Consider the following 20,214-nt stretch of genomic DNA (forward strand, 5'->3'; position numbering starts at 1 on the left):
CCGGCACACAGTAGGTGTTCAGTAATGCTTACTGGGTTTTATAGTGATTTCTTGGCCTAGCTGGGTTCGAGGCCACTGGAAGCCAGATAGGCCTTCAGGGAGGGGGGAAAGCAAAGGGAAGGCAGGGTCAGCGGGTCCCCTGGTGCCTCTAGATCTTAAGTCCCATTCCAAACTCAGCAGAAGTGGCCTCTGGGTGCCTCACTGCTCTGCATCACCTTTAGCTCTTCACCTTCTATCCACCCAGAGCCTCAGAATTTATGGGTGCCTTTGGGGCACCAGATGCTGTGGAGAGTGAGTAGGTTTGGGGCACCCACACTTGAGCTTAAATACCAAATACACAAGCTCTTAGGTGCATGGCTTTCTGCCAAGTTTCCAAAACTCCCTGAACCTGAGCTTCCCCTTTAGTGGGGAACCCAACACCCGCCCGGTAGGGTTACTGTGAGAATTCATCTACTTACCCACGTATTCGTCCCACAAACACAGACTGAGCACTTGGCATGTTTTTGGCCCCAGATCCAGACAGAAATCCCTGCCTCTGAAGCTGACATTCGAGCAGGGGGTGGAGACCAAGGATGAACAAGATAAATGAGTAACACACTTAGCATATCAGTTAATGGTAGCACTTAGGAGAAAGACGTAACTCGAGGAGGGGACTTAAAGTGTTGAGGGGACTGGGGAGGCCTCCCCAAGAAGGTGAGTTCTGAATAAAGGCCTAAAGGAAAGGAGGAGCCAGCCCCACTTCCTCGCTAAGGGAGGGTTCTGAGCAGCCCAGGACATGATCTGCTTGTGCTGTACAAAGACCCCTCAGACCATCATTTGGAGGAAGAAGAAAAAGGCTGGAGGAAGTTAGAGGTAGAAGCAGGCAGACCCATTAGGAGGCTATTAAAGTTACTCAGATGAGAGACAACAGTGGCTCAGATCAAGGCTGTGGCAGGGGACATGCGGGTGGCAAGTCATGCTTGGATTCTGGATACATTTTGAAAGTAGAGCCAACTGGATTTGTGGATGGAGCATATTCTGGGCGTGTGGGAAAGAGGAAGAGAGGCCAGAATCCCTCCCAAGGTTTTGGCCTGAGCAAGCAGAAGGGTGGGTGTCACTAACTCCACGTGGGCTGCTTTGGCGTGAGGTCTGAGTCCTGGCCGTGATGAATGTGAGATGCTCCGTAGGCATCCAGGTAGTGATGGCGGGGAGGCAGGTGGATCCAGAGCTCAGGTGTTCGGGGGCAGCCATGGCTGGGATAAAAGTTAAGGAGGGCACACATGGGAAGTGGTCACACAGGGCCAGTCTCGGACAACTGCTGAACCAACGCGACTTTCTCTCCTTTGTCACAGTCAGTCATAGGTAGTGGCACCTGGGAGGCCATCAGCACAGAAACTCCTGTGAAATCCCCGAGGTTCGCCCCTTTGGATCTGGAGAAAGGGAAGTCGTATGTCTTCAGAGTACGAGCAATGAACCAGTATGGCATGAGCGACCCCTCGGAGCCCAGCGAGCCCATCGCCTTGAGTGGGAAGCCAGGTACCTGTGAGACACAGAGGGTGGCGGCAGGGCAGGCCAGCCCTGGCGGCAGTCAGCACGCGGGGCTCGGGACCCCAGGGCTACAGGGACAGGGCCGAGCCCATCTCCCTGTCGCTGCCCGCATCTACCTCCCATGAAACTGAAAAGCAATGGGATCGCAGGCCTGTGCAGCACTAGGACAGCAGGAACCACATTTCTCCGGCAGGGGAGGCTCCTGGAAGTACAGACTCTTTTCCTATTTCCAGAACAACGATTCACAGCTTGCACAATCTAGCTGGGCCCAGCATAGGTGCTGAGTGTGGCCAACTGGTCCCTCAGTTCCAAAGGTCCCCAAGCAGCACCCACTCCTGCCTCCTGAGCCAGCTTCCTGCTCCCCTGTGGCAGGAGCTAAGCTGTCCCACCCATCAATCCATCCTTCTGTCCATTTAACAAATCATGGCAGTCCCTACCTCAAGGAACTCAGTCTCAGAGAACCATGAAAGTCAACAGAGACGTTTTAAGAAAAGGAAGTCAAGTTTTCTAGAGATTGAAGCTCAACACTTAGGAAAACTGCAGATTTGGTGACTCCTAAGCGAGAGAGAGATTGTAAGGATTAATTATAAGAATGGGAGCCTTAGTGAGGAAGGGGAGATGTTTGGAAGTAAGAGGGGAGAGGACTTCTAAAATACAGGAGTCTGGGGCACACCCCTGGGGCAGGAAAGAGCTGCCCAGAGCCCCAGGGCACAGCTGGAATCCTCATTCCACCCTTGACTGCTGTGGGGGCTCCTCCCCGCCTCTCCCCACACCCCACTTTCCCCCTATCATGTTAGTGCCGTGTAACTCAGCATCCTTACTCGGCCCATGTTTCTATTTTTTAGCTACTCTCCCTCCTCCAGCTCAAGTTCAAGCTTTCCGAGACACTCAGACCTCTGTCTCCCTGACCTGGGATTCTGTGAATGAGGGCCCGGAGCTCCTGGGTTATTACATCTACTCCCGGGAAGCAGGGTCATCTGAGTGGCAAACGGTTAACAACAAACCCATCCAGGGCAACAAGTGAGTTTACCCCACCCCTTCCTGCACCAGCGCATCCTCTGAAGAGGGGCCGTAATGACAATGAAGCCCACCGTGCCACATATGGCACTGGGCACTCATCTAAGCTCTTTTCATATATTAGGTCATTTAGTTCTAACTGCAATCCTATGATCTGAGGACTAATATTTTTATTGTCATTGTACAGGTGAGGAAACTGAGGCACCAAGCAGTTAAGTAACTTGCTAAAACTGCCTTAGCTAGTAAGTGGAGGAATTGGGAGTTGGCCCAGATGGACTGTTTTTCAGCCAACACTTGCTGAGGGTGTCCTGTTTGCAGATAGACGTGACTGACTAGGTGTCGTCCTTCCAGGACCTTAGAGGGACAGAGAGACGGGGCGGGGGGGGGGGGGGGCAGGGCAGACAGTGGCTCCAGGACCAGCGAGGCCGGGGTTCAGACTCCACAGCCACCCCGCACATGCCTGACGCCCTTGCGCAGAGACTCGCCCCGTCTGAGCCTCAGTCAGACTCCAGTCCTCTCGCCTTTCCAACTCCTGCTGGCCTCCGGGGCTCCCTCAGCACTCGAAGGCCCCGGTCCTCACAGGGATGGTGAGCCTTGTGGCTTCTGGGCTCATGAGTTCCCTCAGTATTGGGGCTCTGTGTGGGAGGGGCTCAGGTGGTGACACCCCTCCCCTCCCTCCCATCGGAGGACTGGACAGGCCCGGAGCACACCTGGCTGGGCTCTCCTCACCCCAGGCCACAAGCCCCGAGATCATCTTGTCCAGAAAAAGTGACAGGAACTTGTGTCCCTCTGGTCTTCAGCACCTCACAGTCAGCGGCGAGAGGTCACCCATAATTTGTTACCACTAAAGTTTCCAAACTGGGGGAAAAGCGGGCTTTTGACAAAGTAGTTCAGGGCCCCCGTTATCCCTAGAATAACATCTCTCCCCCGACCTGCACTGAGTGCGCGTCCCTGAGGGAGGGCAGGGGTTGGAGGAGTCACATGAAGGGTACGACTGGGGAATGTGTCACACACAGGGGGTGGCATGGCCCTCTGGTGTGTCCGGAGAACTCATTGCACAGGTGCATGCCCGCGGTTACCTGTGTCGTGGCTGGAAAGGGGGTAAACACTGCTGCCCCGGAGACCTTGCCGGGGTGGTGGCAAAAAGGCAGCTCAGTCGCGCTGTGGCGGTCATTTCAGTGCCGTGTTGCTGGGCCCCACAGAACCCTCTGAGCGAGCAAGTGGGTGGATATAATGCAATGCGCTGGGTCTCGGGAGAGCTGGGCTGCGGTCCAGCTGGGCTCCCGACCAGCCGTGTGCCCTTGGCACACCTCTTTCCTTCTGGCGGGGGGGCTTTTCTGGGCTGTACAATGAAGAAATGACACTTTGATTGTCTTTGAATATCTTCGAGCTGTTTGGCTGTCCCTGAATGCTGCGTATGTCTCTCTCAGGTTTACGGTTCCTGGGCTGAGGACAGGGAAGGAGTATGAGTTCTGCATCCGGTCTGTCAGCGAGGCCGGGGTAGGGGAAAGTTCAATGCCCACCGAACCCATCAGGGTCAAGCAGGCTCTGGGTAAGTCCAGGGGGCTGGTCCAGGCTGCAGGAGTCGGGGGGCAGCTCTGAGCTGGGCAGAGAGCAGGGGATTAGAGAACACAACTTAAAGGTTCCAATCCCAGAGGCAAGGGGAATAAGCCCCAGTGGGGATCAGCGGACCCTCCCTGACCACCGTCTCCCCTGGGAAGGAAGTAACAATGACCCGAGGCCATGCAGTGAAGCCCAACCAGGGGCCCACCCAGGGGCAAAGTCCCGGCCACCAGCAGGCACCTCTGGCTAAGTCAGTACCCCTGGAGCAGGGAGGGTGGGCGCCCACTGGGGGAGGCCTGCCAGCGCCCTCAGGCCCCACTGCCCCTGGTCTCACCTCCTTGCCTCCCCGTAGCCACACCATCTGCCCCATACGATTTCATCCTCCTGAACTGTGGGAAAAACGACATGGTCATCGGGTGGAAACCCCCCAAGCGTCGTGGAGGAGGCAAGATCCTGGGCTACTTCCTGGACCAGCAAGACTCGGAGGAGCTGGACTGGCACCCGGTCAACCAGCAGCCCGTCCCCACCCAGGTCTGCAAGGTAAGGCTGGAAAGTGGCCGTCCATCTGGTGTCCCGCCTTGCGTGGGAGAGTCACCACAGGAGGCTCCGGAGCTGCAAGAGGCCTCAGCTCCTGGCCTCGAGCGTCCAGGTACCTGAAGTGCAGACCACGGCCAGTCTCGACTACAGCCCCCATGGACTTCCTGCTCTGAACCTCTCCCCCCACTGCCGTAACCCTGCTCCTTCCTCCCCAGCCTCGGGTTTTCAGTCTGTGCTTCTGCTCCTTAAGGTCAGCAACCTTCGTGAAGGCCACTTCTATAGGTTCCGTGCCCGGGCGACGAACTGGGCAGGTGTGGGTGAGCTGTCGGCGCCCAGCAGACTGTTCGAATGCAAAGAGTGGACGATGCCCCAGCCAGGTGAGAAGCTGGGAGGGGCTGGACCTGTGCACGGACTCCATCCCCGAAGCTAAGCGATGGACTGACCACTGCCGAGACCTCTGTGCATTCACATTTGCTCTGCTGGTTCCAGACGCCAGACCTCTGGCCCCTTCCACCAGTGGACCCTGCAGTCTCCGACACAGGCAGTCCTACCCCTGCCTTAGAGGGTCTGTGACCTTGCCCATCGACGGGCCCTGCACCCCAGCACAAACCACGCTCCAGCTCAACGCACCACCTGACCTCTCATCCTGGCCACAGATTCATCTTGAACCCCAAAGGCACCCTTCTAGGGCAACCAACTCATCCCAGTTACCCCAGTTTGGCTTTACCGCCAAAAGTCCTGGACAAACAAAGACTGGTCACCCACACACTGCTCCCACTGCCCTGTTCTATTCCTCACCCATGAGCCCCTCACCTCCCTGGGGAAGGAAGGGTCCTGTTCCTCCATTGTTCTGTTCAGCTCAGTTCTGTTTTCTACACAACACCTTTACCTAAATGGCAGACAATTAGTCCGTGTGATGCTTTAGTCAACAACAAGTATAAACAACCAATATTTCCTGGGTATTTACTGTACTTATACTTTCCATAAATTATGTTGTTAATGTGCACAGCCGCACTTTATTATAAGAACTGTTATTATCCCCATTTGACAGATGAGAAAACAGGAACCTAGAGGCTAAGTGACTTGCCTAGAGTCTCCACAACCTGCAAGGATAGAGCTGGGACACAAGCCCTGGCCATCCGACTCTGGAAGTCACACCCTCAGCCCCTCCCCTAAACCCTGAGATGGCAAAGACATTGGGAGGATTCACGCTCTCTGACATGGGGACGGGAGGAGCTAACCCTATTTCAGGCCCAGACAAAGCTCTGTCACCATGCCAAGGCCAACCAGGACCCCACCCACTAGGCACAGAACAAGTGCTTCCAGGCCTGGTTGTGACTGACAGGTTCACACACCTGCTGACTGCCCACCCAGCTCTCTACCTGGCTCTCTGGCTGGCCGCCTGGCCGCCCGACTCCTTCTCCACCCTTCTCCCACAGGTCCCCCGTACGACGTGCAGGCATTGGAGGTGCGGGCCACCTCCCTGATGCTGAAGTGGGAGCCCCCGCTCTACACAGGCACCGGGCCGGTCACGGGCTACCTCATCAATGTCCAGGAGGAAGGCTCTGAGCAGTGGAAGCCAGTCACCCCGGACCCCGTCTCTGGCACCCACCTGAGGGTAAGCCCAGGCCCCTTCATCCTCCAACCCACCCTGGGCCTTCTCTGCCACTGGACATGGCAGGACTGCAGCCCAGCAGAGCTGGAAGGACCCTCAGGGATTACTGCCCTCGCCTCATGGCAGCAGAGAACCAGAGAGGGGGAGTGGCTTATCCAAGGTCACACAGCAATTGGTAGTAGGTTTGGCTGGCTGCTGACTCAACCTGCTCCACTGTGAGGAGACTCCTGCCTAAAACCTCACTTATAATCAGCGAGGCTTATCAGCATTTGAACAAGCCCATCCCCAGAACCAGGAATTGTTTCAAGGACTAAAGTGCAGAGAAATAATTAAACAAGCGTACACAGATCTAAGGACAGGGGTGCCCACTGTTGCACAGTTCATAAAGGCAAAAGTCAGAATCAACTTAAATGTCCATCAAGAGAGTCGCTTAAATAAGTTGTAGCACATCCTCCAAATGGATGTTCTCTGTGCAGGTGGCATAAAGACGAGATGGTTTAGGAGTGGCAATCAGATAAAGAACAAGGCAAACATACATGTGCATATTGACGTGAAAATATATCCATCCTATATGGCTAAGAAAAAGACCGATACAGAGTAAGAGATACATATGTTAGATAACATATAATCTATGTATATCACAGTCTACATAGTAACAAACATATATGCAGGTAGATGTTTCCTAATTTAAATAGAAAGAAGCTCTTTGGATACATAAGAAATCAGGCAGAATCGCCGGGTGCCTTCACCTGCGGTGGTTGTGTGAGCCCCCGCACCTGTAGGAGACAGGTAAGTGCCAACGACGCTCCCCAGCATGACAAAGACAGCTCCCAGACACCGTGCGGGCCGGAAAGCAGAGGCGCGGGTCGAAGCAGACACGAAACACTAACTTAGACGGTCCGGCAGAATCGCAGACTCCCGGCCACCGGGTTCCTCGTGCAGGCGGGGGCCCCCATCTCTGAAGCCGGGGTATCTCCCAGGTCCCCTTCGTTTGCGGCACACCCGTAAGGACAGTTCCATGATGTGGACTAGGGTTCACTGTCCGCAGTCTAGGGAGACGGGGGAGATTTTTTCCGACTCCCGTTCCCGAGGACGTCCTTAACCAGCAGGCAGGAGGGTGTGCGGTTCCCAGAAGCACAGGCAAGCCTTCCGTTAACAGGCAGGGAGAGGGCAGAAGGCGGGCTGAGACGCCCACAGCAACGCGTGAGGCACAGGACACTAAAGAAACAGAATACGGTGCCCGCCACGTTTTTACACGGGTTGTGTGCGTTCGAGGTCTCAAGGGGTCGTTACAGAATTGTTTTTTCTGGTCATCTCTGGGGGGCGGGACTGCCAGGAGAGCTTCAACCCTTTATTTCTACTCTTCTCAATTGCTTTAATAGTTCCCCCAACGAGCATGTATTTCCTTTATAACCAGAAAATAAATAAAAATGTTTCATTTGAAAACGTAACATTAAGGCCACCTGGGAGGGAATTAGCGAGGCCAAGCCTCAGCCGGAGGAATGCTGTGAGATTCTGTGGCTGCTGCCCCACGGGCCAGGCCCCCTGTACAGAGTCGGCCAGGGCTGGACAGCCACTGGCTTCTCTGCCCCCAGCCCCACAGATCTGCCCGGGCCAGGGCAGGGCAGGCCTCGGTGACCTGGCACCGTTTCTGCGTGTGGATGGTTGGCTGGCATCCACTCGCTCAGTCATTCACTAATTACCTCTTGACACCTACTTCCTGCCAAGTCTGGAGCCGGGCCCTAGACGTGACCATGCTTGGGTAACAGGCGATCACAGTGGCATGAATTGTAGAATGGAGGGGCACCCAAGGGATTCTGGGAGCTCCAAGGGGGAAGGTCAGAGACCTTCCCAGAATCCTCGAATCTACCCAAGCTGAGAAGTCAAGGATGAGTTGGGGGAGGAGGGAGGGGACATTCCAGGCAGAGGGCTGTGCAGGGGCAAAGGCAGGGAAGCATGAAATGATGTGCGTGATAAACATGCGGACCCTGAGGGAGTCATGGAGTGAAGGGGGCACAGAGAGGAGCCAGAGGACAGAGGCTGAGCTCACACCAGGAGGAGTTTAGGTATTAAACCCCCAAATCTGAGCTTCACCCTGGAAGCCACTGAAAGATTGAAGCATAATCCGACTGGCCTCTTGGAAAGATCGGCGGAGGGCAAGGCAGAGCGGGAAGAAGGGTCCAGAGGTAGAGCTGCTACGGGGAGGCTGTTGGACTGACGGGGCAGGAGAAGCAAGGCTTCGACGGAGGCCATGGCCAGGACACTCCCAGGAGCATCCACATTCAAGAAACGTCAGGGAAATAGCATGGGAACTTGGGGATCACGTGTGCAGAGCTCAAGAAAAAGATATCAAGGGTGACCCCCAGGCTTCTTCCTGAGGGGATAAGCCGAGGAGGAACCAGGGAGCAGGGAGGGAGAGGGTTTTCTGGGTGGATGGAGTTCCAGGAGACACAGGCATGGAGATAATCCCAGCCATGCGGAGACCTCCTAAAAACTGGAAGTCAGGAGAGCAGTGTGCTCCTGGCCCATGCCCACCCCCGAGCAGCCTGTGCCTTCCTGGGCTTCCACAGATGAGTGGTTCCCAGCACCCGCGGCCAGGGTTTCCAGAAGGGTGTTCTTCACTGTCCTCAGTGCTCACTCTCACCTTCTTCCCCACCTCCCGCCTCCAGATTTCTGACTTGCAGCCGGGGAAGAGTTACGTGTTCCAGGTGCAGGCTGTGAATTCAGCTGGTCCAGGGCAGCCGTCCATGCCCACTGACCCCATTCTCCTGGAGGACAAGCCAGGTAGGGGCAGGTGGAGGTGCCAGCACCACCGCTGGGCTGTGCCATCAAGAAGGGGCTCAGAGGGGGGTCGGGAGGATCTGCAGAAGGACAGGACCTGCGCCCCCCCCAGTGCCACTCCACTCTTCTTCCACGTCTCTTTCTTTCCTGCCTGTTTTCCCCACGATCCCCCACTTCGTGAATTTCCGTGGGATCCCGAGACAGGAACGCATCTTCTCCTCTTGGAAGGGGTCTTCCGTCCTTTCACCTGCCACACTCATCAACTCACGCAGCTCTTCATGGGCATTTAGAACAATACTCAAGGCCAAGTCCCAAGCATTATTTCAGACACCGCATGAGGCTTTGCTGGGCCTGCAGCCACAGCCCCTGAAATCCCCTCCTACCACACACGCCAGATGCCATGCTAGGTTCTTACGCTGCCCTGGCCCACCCAACAAGCCACTGAAGGGGCCATCGTTGTCCCCACTTTAGGACGGATGTTACTGTAGCCCAGAGAGGTTAAAGGATCGGGCCACACAACAGTCCATGACAGAACCATCAGCTCTCCTAACTATGAAGCCTTATCCATTCATTCGACAAATATTTGGTGACGCCCACATTACACAGGGGATGCCTCAGAGACCAGAGAGCAGGGTCCCTGCTTAGTGCAGGCAGCAGACGTACAGGTGGACAGTGAACCAGGGACCAGTTATGTAAAGGGAAAAGTAAGAAATGCCGTAAGGGACACAAAACAGGGTAATGGGGCGGAGTGAGGGTTACTTTAACCCTGGTGGTCAGGGAGGGCCTCTCTGAGGAGGCGACATTTGAGCTGAGAAGCCAGATCATGCAAGACCTCGGAGGCCACAGTAAGGGGCCTGGGGCTGTTCATTTTATTCAAGTGCAATGGGCAGACACTGGAAGGGTTTGGCAGCGGAAGGGCACGACGTGGTGGTTCACCGTTTATAAACACCCGGTGGCCTCTGCCGTATCCTGCCCGCAGGTGCCCCAGAGATCAAGGTGGGCGTGGATGAAGAAGGCTTCATCTACTTGGCTTTTGAAGCCCCAGAGGCCCCCGACTCCTCCGAGTTTCAGTGGTCCAAGGACTACAAGGGCCCACCGGACCCCCAGAGGGTCAAGATCCAGGAGGAAGTTAACAAGTGAGTGACGGGAGGGGTGGCACAGCTAGTCCCCAGGTCCCAAGTGTTGCCCGGTGACTTGGCAGAAGCTTGTGGGTGAGACCACCCTGCGGGACCCATAGATAACGCATGAGCGGGGCAGAGGGGGGCTGCTTGTCTCTCACTGAGGACACCGACCGCCACTTCAGGGCCAAATGGAGGGACGTGTCAGCATTTAAGGGGCTGACATGACAACATGCACATAGAGTCTTTTTCTATGAGTAACTGCTTCCGCGGAGACACTTGGGACCTGCTCTCCAGCCTGGGAGCCAGTGACTTGTTCTCAGAACTTCCTGGGCTCAGCATCTTCTCATTTGTAAAGAGAGAAAGTAGAAACGGATAATCATCTCATTTGTAAACAAGGGGAGTGGAAACATAACCGCAAGGGTCTCTGTCAAAGGCCCCAGGTCTCACTCTCCACCCCCAGCAGCTTGTGGCCTCGTCCCTGTACAGTGGAAAGTAAGGCTGATGGCTTGGGCCCTGGAGAGAGAGACAGAGCAGTGCATCCAGTAAAAAGACCCTGTGCCAGACATCGTACAAACGGGAGCCACTGAAGGTGCCAGGACAGAGCTGTCCTGGGCAGGGGACCCAGGAGGAGGTGTGAGGAAGCAGCCACCTCCATTTCCCAGCTTGCCTGGGGTCCGGAGTTGGGCTGCAGGGCCCCAAAGCTGGCTGAGACCCCAGCTCCCAGGCCTCTAGGGCACAAGGCCCCTCTCAGAGCATCTGCTCTCCTCCCTCCTCCAGGTCCAAGGTCATCCTGAAAGAACCTGGCCTCGAGGATTTGGGCACCTACTCAGTGGTGGTCACCAATGCTGATGAAGACATCTCAGCGAGCCACACGCTGACAGAGGAAGGTAATGCCCCTGTTCCACTGCCACCTCCCCAGAGAGACAGGCCCAGATGGAGAGTTTGCACCCACCCATTCAATCAGCCAGTCAATTAATAAATATCCAGTGAGCACCTACCACAGGCCAGATACTGTCCTAGGATTACATCCATGAACTCAATGGCCAGAAATCCCTGTCTGGTGGAGTTTGCATTCTTCTTGTCTCTCTCTCTCCTTTTTCTACTTTTGATAAAAACAAAGGTACCAGAATTATTTCACTTCCTTCTGTAGCCTAAAATATAATAATAATAATTTGGTCAGAGACATGAGAATGGCAATAGGGAACAGTGGGGGCTATGACAAACCAGAGAGTAAATGCCATGTCTTCTAAAGGGTCATCCATGTTTGATGATTTAAACAGAACTGAAATCCGTGCTAATGACTGACAAGATTCATGCTCTGCTATCTCCATAGCAACTGAGGGACAGCCCACTGTCTTCCCTGTTGACAGTGTAGGAGGTCCTTTGATTTTGTTATGAAGCAGAAGCCAGAAAGACCCAGTTGCAAAGCCAGTTTTCTGGCTACTTGACCTTGAGCAAGTCATGTCACCTCTCTGGAGATCAACTAAAACAATGTCACGCAGATACATCTAGATGAGTCTATGCAAGCTAAAGCCATCCATGAAAGGGATGGGTTTTTCTGTCTGGTTTGGTTTGGTGTTAACTGGATTCTTGCCCAGACCCATCATGCTGAACACTCTGGGACTTATAAGGAAAAATAAATAGGAGCTCTGTCCCTGCCAGTTCATCCATGCAACACATATTTATTGAGCACCTACTGTGCACCAGACTCTTACATAGAGCCAGAGCTCAGCTTAGCAAGAGAGACAAATCCAACAAAGAAACAGCACAGGACACAGCACTGTGCAGAGATACCCTAGAGACTTCTAGACTGAAGGGCTCAGGGCTGGGGCCGGGCCTCAGAGACTGGGACAGCATATTACAGAGGCTTAGGAATAGGGCCCAGGAACCAGTGGGCCTGGAGCGGTCAGAGGTGGACAACAATGCTCATCCCACAGCACTGTGTACTAGTAGGATAATGCAGTGCCTGGCACATAGTAGGTGCTTCTCTGGGGAGGTGGCACTTGATCTGAAGGTGGCCTGCAGCAGCCTTCCACATGCCCCCTGGTGCCACAGAGCCAAGGTCCGCAGTGCTCATCACCCTCTGTGTTCCAAGTGACCCAAGGTTGAGGGGGGTGTCTCAGCATGGATGCTATGATGGCTCCCATGGACCCCACGGCTCCCATATTTCATTTTGTTTTCTTCCTTGGTCCTTCCTGTCTCAGAGCTGGACAAGCTGAAGAAGTTGAGCCATGAGATCAGAAACCCAGGTAAGCAATCCTCAGGTGCCTCCTGGGTGTTTGGAGCAGAGCTGAGTTGGCTAGAACTAGCTGGAGGGACAGGGACAGAGAGTGGGATCATCGTGGGGCTGGAGGGCCAGAGACCTGGGGCGTCAGCAGCTGGTAAAATGGAACAAGGAAGCCTCTGGCTAGTAGCATGTCATAAACTTGGGTGCACATTGGAATCACCCCAGGAGCTTTTGAAAATCCTGATGCCTGAGCCAAGGCCCAGACAAATCAGAACCCTGGGGCTTGAGTCAGGACATTCCCCCTTTTGAAAATCCTCAGGGAGCTGGTGTTCAGCCAGTGCAAGAAGCTCAGCTTTACAGCTGTGGGAGGGAAAATACCTCCCTAAAGTGAATTCAGTACAGAGCGAGCACGAGTAAAACCCTTCTCAGACCCCCACCCCAGTCCGTCTCCTTCAGACATCCAAGCGCTGCACAGAATGCCAACAGCGTGCTCAGAGGGAGGCTGGTCACAGGTAGGGAAGGGAAGAATCCCCACCCCGCTTCTTCCTCTCCTCTGTCCTCCGCCTCCCAGTGATCAAGCTGATCTCCGGCTGGAACATTGACATTCTCGAGCGAGGGGAGGTTCGGCTTTGGCTGGAAGTGGAAAAGTTATCTCCGGCCGCTGAGCTGCATCTGATCTTCAACCAGAAGGAGATCTTCAGCTCACCGGTAACTGGGGCTTGGATTCCTAAGTGACGTTCCAAGCCCAGCACGTGGCTCCGCCCCTCCCCCCCCCAAACTCCCACAGCGGTTCCCCACAGGTCGGGAGCGCCCCCTAGCGGATATTTCAGAAAGAGCCACATGCTGTGGCTGGCTGTCACAATGACAGTGGGATGGGGCAAAAGGATATCTGGTTTTCAGCACCTGGGGGGCAAATAGCAGGGATTGTAGATGCTTGCCAATTCGAGGGACAATCTCAGAAAGAATTTCTCATGCCCCTTCCAACTTTTGAATGTCCCACCAGACATTCTTCAGATGAAAAACCTACATTCATGCTTATAATTGTCCGAGTGTAGACCCTAACTCTGAGATATACAGAGTTTTTGCAGTTTCAGTATACACCAAATAGAGTTTTTATTCAAGTACACATGTCACCCATGCTCGTTCATTCATTTTCCCATTCCTGTATAGAACCGTTTTGATCTTTTTGCTTTCCTTACTTCGCTTAAATTCAAACCAACTCATTATAAATCAGTTTAGAATGAATGTGTGTCTGAGCACCTTCGTGTTGAAAATCACATTACTTTCATCTTGTCCTATTACAGTTGTAGCTTTCCACTGCTTTTTATTAGATGACCCACATGAGCTGCCCATATTCCGCGGTTTTTACTTACAAACGTAACAATCTCAATCTCATGAGAGATCCAATCATGAGATCACATTATCTGTGAATTTTATTGACCTCAGAAACTATGTTCTAGTGAGGGTGCTGGTTCTGACAGAGGAGAAAGAGCTCGGGGCTGGATGTCACAGGACCCACATATCATCCCCTCTGGGTTGTGCTGTGTGCCCTTGGGCAGGACCCTGCACCTCTCTGTGCCCCCGTTTTCTGCATCTGAACAATGCGGCTGGCTGTCCCAGAATCAGGAGGAACAAATGAGAAAATCAGTTTCAATGTTCTGCTTACAACTAAGCATGACCTTGGCACATGGCAGAGGAAGTGTTACAAAGTGTAGACTCTTAGTACACAGCACCAGGACTGTCGGCGGCCCTGACAGAGATAGAAATAAAACTAAATGGCTCCCTCAGACCACACATACAAATAAGGCCAGAGGGAATAAGATTCTAAATCTGGGAAAGAGGCCTGCCTGGTGTGGCTCAGTGGGTTGAGCGTGGGCCTATGAACCAAAGCGTCGCTTGTTTGATTCCCAGTCAGGATGCGTGCCTTGGTTATGGACAAGACTCCCAGTAGGGGGTGCACAAGAGGCAACCACATATTGATGCTTCTCTCCCTCTTTCTCCTTCCCTTCCCCTCTCTCTAAAAATACGTAATATCTTTTTTAAAAAAGAATTTAAATCTGGAAAAGAAAACTTTCAAAAACTATTAAAATGTGGCAAGATATAAATGAATGTTAACTCCGGGTAGCAAGTGCACAGGCTTTTTAAATACTATCCTTTATCTTTTCATGAAAAATTGTAAAACAAGTATTTAAAAAAAAAGTAACACCTTAGGGTGTCTTTTGGCCCTCTGGTGTGTTTTGGGGGGCTGAGCGTGGGGAGGGCCCCACTCTGTAAGCAGCAGAGGGTTATCCAGGGTTCCCTCCCCATCTCTGAAAGCTTCTATCTCTGTGCACATATCGCCCCCCAAGTCCAACTGCACCCCAACTTGCACTTCACGGTGCAAATTCCCAGGATTGGAAAAGAGCAACAATGATTCTCGGGGTTTGTTCTCCCCAGAACCGCAAAATCAACTTTGACCGAGAGAAGGGCCTGGTGGAAGTGACCATCCAGGAGCTGTGCGAGGAGGACAAAGGGTCGTACACGGCGCAGCTGCAAGACGGAAAAGCCAAAAACCAGATCACCCTGGCGCTGGTGGACGACGGTCAGCTGCGCCCTGCCCTCCCCGCCCCACACGCCCGGCCTCAGCGCCCGGCTCTGGGCTCCTCTGTGCGCCTGCTACCCATCTCCGGACCTGTTCTCCTCTTGGCTCACGCCGGTTCCTCCCTGTGTGTTCACAGATTTTGACAAACTTCTGAGGAAGGCAGATGCTAAGAGAAGGGACTGGAAGAGAAAACAAGGTAAGAATCGCTGGGGTGAAGTTCAAAGGCCTCGGCCACCAGGCCAGTGGTCAGTGCTGGGGAACTCTGGACTAGTGGGTTGGTTAATAGGTCCCTCAGGCCAGCCAGGCCCCCAAGGAAGGGCCGCTGTAACTCAACCCAATTCTGCCCCTGTGCCGGAACCAAACAGCACTTGCCCAACCGGGAGATTCAACGCCTCCTTAAAGTTCACACTCTGGGCTCCCCCCTTGCTTTACCCCAGCCCCTGCCCTGGTGGGGGCAGAATCCGAGGGTCCCAGTGGCCACTAGCTGCCCCCACCCCAGCTGGCTGAGCCCGGAGCTCTGACCTGCGGGTATGTTTGCTTTGCCCTTGCAGGTCCCTATTTCGAGGAGTTCTTACAGTGGAAGGTCACAGAGGACTGCCAAGTGTTACTCACATGCAAGGCAAATCCCGCCCCTGCCTCCAGCCCTGCCCCTGGGCCGCCGGGGAGATATCTCTGGCTCGTCCCCAAGCCTGGTTGCTGTATTTTCCCCGCTCCCCCAAAATCACTACCCAGGGCTTGGCTGATGCCACTCCTGGAAATAGCCCCAGGGAGACTGCATTTAACCCAGAAAGCAAAGCCAGCCTTCACAGAGCCTGGGGAACAGAATGGGTGTGAGTTGGCTTGGTCTTGAACTCAGTCTCCAAGCTGCGCCTGGGAGGGTTTTTTGGGGAGCAAGTGAGGGGTCTACATGTTGAAGGGGTCCCCTGGTGTCTATTGGCAGCCTTGTCCAACGCTCTGCTCAGTATTTCAGAGCATTTTATATCTCTCTGCCTTGCGAGCATCTTGGGACTTGGGCATTTGTTGCCCCTGCATTATGGATGAGGGAACAAATGGGGAGATAGCTCAAGGTCAAGAGGTGGAGCCTAGCGTCTGCCTGACTCCAGAGTGGTGCTCCTTCTCAGCACCCCGAAGCCTCTTTAGGGAACTGGGGGAGGGGAAGGTGGGGGCAGGTACTCTCCCAGAAGCACTTCTGTTCAGCAAACTCAAAGCACCTACTGTGCACCAGACATTGTGCAGGGCAGTGGGCTGCTAGGAGCCCACGGGTCAGAATCAGGACCTTTGGAAATTGGCGTGCCTCCTGCTGTGATGGAAGCACTCTGGGAAGGCTTCAAGGAAGGCTTCCTGAAGGAGGTGATATTTAACTTGAATCGAAGATACATAGGTATTTACAAGGAAAAATAGAGGAGGGAGGGATCAAGAGGCAGAGGTAACACCATTAGCAAAAGTCCAGACTTCAGAAGCCAGCAGACACAGGTGTGAGGGAGAAGATGGCTGACGGCAAACAGTGAGGGTGCGTGTGTGCAAGGAGTCCGGGGTCATACGGGCAAAAAAAAAAAAAATTCTGATGAGCTGAGTGTTTAGTTAAAAAGAGGAAGCTTGATGGAGCCTCCTGCTGCACGTCCCCAGGTGACCAACACCAAGAAGGAAACCCGCTTCCAGTGGTTCTTCCAGAAGAAAGAGACGCCCGCCGGCCAGTACGACCCGCAGACGGGGGCGGGGCTTCTCTGCATCGAGGAGGTGAGGCGCTCCGCCCTCTGGCAGCGCCAGGAGCTCTGGGTGGGGACCCACGAGTGGCCCGGACTGGGCTGAGGCACAGGGGGCGCTCAGCATAGGTACAAAAGATCAGGGGCCACTAAAAACTCAGTAATCAAGATAAAAAAAATATTTCAGGCAGCATTTTTAAAAATCAAAGTTAATGCAAGAAAACCGTGGGGAAAACAATGCCCCGTGTTATACAAAGCAGGATCAGTGACACTGATTTTCCATTCCGTTTGGACTCCAGCCCTGACCCTGCCCCCGTGTGGCCTCGGGCTGGGCACTGCTCCTCGCTGACCCGTTTCCATGGGAACACGGGAGGGCCGGGAGGGGAGTCCCCTCAAAGCCTCCTTCCTGCCCCGACAGTCCAGGAATTTAGGGCAGGAAACCTGGGCTCCGGGCCTGGAACTCAGTTCACCCACCCACGTCCCCCGTGGCCTCTAGCAGTGTGACCGGGTTAAGATAGAAACACAAGTCTTGCCCTCAGTGTTGCCTGCCTTGCCACACATTTCTGCGGCCTCCCTGGGTGCCAAGGGGGGGCTAGAGCAAAGGCGGGTTTGCTGGCCAGGAAGGGAATGGTGATGTCCGGGTCTTCTCCCAAATCCCGGCCAGGACAATGCCAGGTCAGCCTTTGTCATCATGGTGTAAGCTCCTCACACAGGGCTTGGCATCCAGTAAGTGCCTAATAGCGACTGAGTCTTATGGTGCAGAACTCTCTGGCTTTGGAAGAGTCGCCTCCCCTGAGCCTCACCACAGCGATAGTACAGAGCCAGGGCAAGGATCGCGCCACCATTTAGATGAGTAAACTGAGGCTCAGAGGGTTTAAGGACCAACGCACAAGGCTAGAGAGTGGGGTCAGAAGTCACTCCAGCCACCTTCCCCGAGGTGTGGTGGGGACTTTGGAGCCTGCCCTGGGGAGGAGGGAGAGGACCTAGGAGAGGACTGTTGGGGCTCAGCCCCTCAATCCCCAGGTTAGGAGCTGCCTCTGCCTTGGGTGCTGCCTCACAGGACGCTCTGCAGAAATGGTTGGGGCGAGAGGCCCTTTGAGGGGGCGGGGGCGGGTGCTCTTATCACTCCCCAGGCCTTACAAGAGACACTGTGTGATGAGGTCACTTCTGACCTCTGGACCTCGCTTTACAAGGGCCACCAAGTTATTGGTTCACTGAGTATTGATTCAGGCTTCACTTTGGGGTTAACAAGCATGTGCCAGAGAGGACCCCTTTGTCCTGGGAGAAAGCACACACTCCCTTCTGAGAAGGACAGAGGGGTCCCTCCTTCCAGGGGCCCCCAGGAAGCAGGGCAGCCCAGGTGGAGGGTATGCCGGGCTCAGACCCGCTCCACCAGGAGGGGTCCCCGTGCTCTGCTCCGGGCAGCTGCTCTCAGATCTGCGCCGCACCACTTCCTCGGAGCCAGACAAGCCCTGAGTTGGAATCGGGGGGCTCTGGAGCTGGCGGGAGCCTTACACTCCCCCACTCCAGATGGGTAAATGGAGGCCCAGGGAGGAGAAAGGTCTTGCCTGGAGCACAGCTGCTTCGCTGTCCGTGACCCCTTCTGGAGCCCAGGCGGACCCTGCCTCCACTCACCCCTCTTTCCAGCTGTCCAAAGAGGACATGGGGACGTACAGAACGGTGGTTTCTGATGACCGAGGGGAGGACGACACCATACTGGACCTCACAGGCGAAGGTAGGAGCTGGCGATGGAGATGGGCCGGGAGGGTCGTAGGGAGGTCACATGGAACCAAGAGACAGTGATGTGGCCCATGGGGTAAAATGAATGGAATCCCCACATCACTGGGGGCCACTGAGGTCCAGAGAGGTTAAGTAACCGACACAAGGCTGCACAGCTAGTCAGTGGCAGGGGCCTGGTCTGTGTGACACTGGTGCTCATGGTCACTGACACACACCACAGCGCGCCCAGGCTGCAGGACTCAAAGCCCAAGTTCACTCCTCTGCCCCACAGCAGGCCCAGGGCTCCTCATCCAGCTCATTGGCTCAGCTGGCCAGAAAATTGTCAGGCCGGCCCAGGTGTTCAACGGTGGTGCCCGCCCCATCAGTCACTGAGTGCCCAGACCTCATCTGTCCCTGAGCCATGGGGCTCATCCGGCAGAGCTCCCTGCGCCCCAAGAGCTGCCCATGAGCTCCACGGCCCTTCTTAGGACGTCCTCAACCTGGTGGGTCCGCAGGGCAGCCCAACGTCAGTTGACCGTTCTCTCTGTCTCCCTCCAGCCCTGGACGCCGTCTTCACTGAGCTGAGCAGGATCGGTGGTAAGTAGGCCCCCCTTTCTGCCCTGCCCCGATGCCAAATCACCTCTAAGGGACTACAACCAGCCTTGGCTCCTGGGAGTGGGCTTAGTCTCCAAACTCAAAGATGGGGGTCAGAGGAGAGGAGAAGCTCCCGCCTCCTCACAACACTGCACCCCCCACCACACCCTGAGAGCAGGGACAAGCTGTGGGCCCCAGAATGGCCTGGCCAAGAGAGCTTGGGGAAGACTCACACTTCTCTTCTGCCTCCCCAGTCCTCTCTGCGACCCCACTGAAAGTCCAGGGGACCGAGGAGGGGATCCGGATCTTCAGCAAGGTCAAGTACTACAACGTGGAGTACATGAAAACCACCTGGTTCCACAAGTAGGTCGGCTTTACCCTAGAGCCCTAGCCAGGTGTAGGGGGGCCCAGCGCCTGCCCCAGCCCAGTCCCAAGGGGCCCGCAGACAGGGTTGCCCACAGAGGCAGTGAGGAATGGGGAGATCCCCCAGAGAAGGTGAGAGGCCTGGCGGTAGGGCCATTTTCCAAGAATATCCATAAGCACAGAGGGAGCCGCATCCGGAACTGGGGGAGGGGAGGGGAGGTTGCAGGGACGACAGAGAACCAGATGGTCACGTGGGTCCGGGCGCCTGTGCGCGTCTCTGCAGCCTCAGCAATCTCAGGCTCAGGCAGAGGGACCTGTGGGGCTGAGGGCCAAGACTTGAAGGCAGGATAGATAAGGTATCCATGAGGATTTGGCCATGAACTTAATGACCCCAGATAATTGGAGAGCAGAATTTCCCCAGGGCTCCCTGTCATTTGCACGCCTCAGCCTTGCAGAGCAGACACAGCTGCACTCACTCTGTGGAGAAGGCTAGATGGACCTGGACAGGTGTGTCAAGTGAGTGAGAGCCAAGGCCAAGTTGAATTCCAGGGCAGTGTAGCTCTAGAGTTTCTGGGCCCTCTGACCAGGCCCAGAGGTATCCCTTCTGCAACACAACCCTGGGGACGTGTTGCTCCACAAATGAACTTGGAAGTTAAAAAAAAAAAAAAGTGTTTATATCTTTTCTAAGGGCTAAAGGAGAGTGACTGTGGAAGAAACCCTGAAGGGTTCAGACGAGGAGAATGAAAAACTGAGGAAGTGACTGGGGGTCCCTGACCCCCAAGCACCACTTCCTCCCACCCCCTGCTTACGGGACATGTCCCAAGTATAGACAACCCAGCGGTGGCACGTAGTGGATGTTCCGCAGG

The 20,214-nt window shown here is 54.8% G+C and overlaps 1 protein-coding gene and 1 long non-coding RNA gene across 6 annotated transcripts in view; one reads left to right on the top strand and one right to left on the bottom strand.

Annotated features, from left to right (window-relative positions):
* The window catches only part of LOC119042229 (uncharacterized), a 93,719-nt gene that overhangs the window by 51,923 nt on the left and 21,582 nt on the right, over positions 1–20,214 (bottom strand). The window lies entirely within an intron of this gene.
* The window catches only part of MYOM3 (myomesin 3), a 44,659-nt gene that overhangs the window by 18,929 nt on the left and 5,516 nt on the right, over positions 1–20,214 (top strand). Inside the window, exons 15-32 of the mRNA XM_037135920.2 lie at positions 1,332–1,515; positions 2,373–2,547; positions 3,975–4,096; positions 4,460–4,647; positions 4,895–5,021; positions 6,084–6,262; positions 8,929–9,043; positions 10,020–10,176; positions 10,939–11,048; positions 12,366–12,410; positions 12,960–13,096; positions 14,825–14,969; positions 15,106–15,165; positions 15,521–15,588; positions 16,596–16,706; positions 18,320–18,407; positions 18,950–18,988; positions 19,240–19,348. Coding sequence (XP_036991815.2) covers positions 1,332–1,515; positions 2,373–2,547; positions 3,975–4,096; positions 4,460–4,647; positions 4,895–5,021; positions 6,084–6,262; positions 8,929–9,043; positions 10,020–10,176; positions 10,939–11,048; positions 12,366–12,410; positions 12,960–13,096; positions 14,825–14,969; positions 15,106–15,165; positions 15,521–15,588; positions 16,596–16,706; positions 18,320–18,407; positions 18,950–18,988; positions 19,240–19,348 — 2,159 coding nt within the window. The remainder of the gene's footprint in view (positions 1–1,331; positions 1,516–2,372; positions 2,548–3,974; positions 4,097–4,459; positions 4,648–4,894; positions 5,022–6,083; positions 6,263–8,928; positions 9,044–10,019; positions 10,177–10,938; positions 11,049–12,365; positions 12,411–12,959; positions 13,097–14,824; positions 14,970–15,105; positions 15,166–15,520; positions 15,589–16,595; positions 16,707–18,319; positions 18,408–18,949; positions 18,989–19,239; positions 19,349–20,214) is intronic.

This window comes from Artibeus jamaicensis, unplaced genomic scaffold, assembly GCF_021234435.1.
Source record: "Artibeus jamaicensis isolate MK-2021 breed Jamaican fruit bat unplaced genomic scaffold, CSHL_Jam_final scaffold_847, whole genome shotgun sequence".
Lineage (NCBI taxonomy): Eukaryota > Metazoa > Chordata > Mammalia > Chiroptera > Phyllostomidae > Artibeus > Artibeus jamaicensis.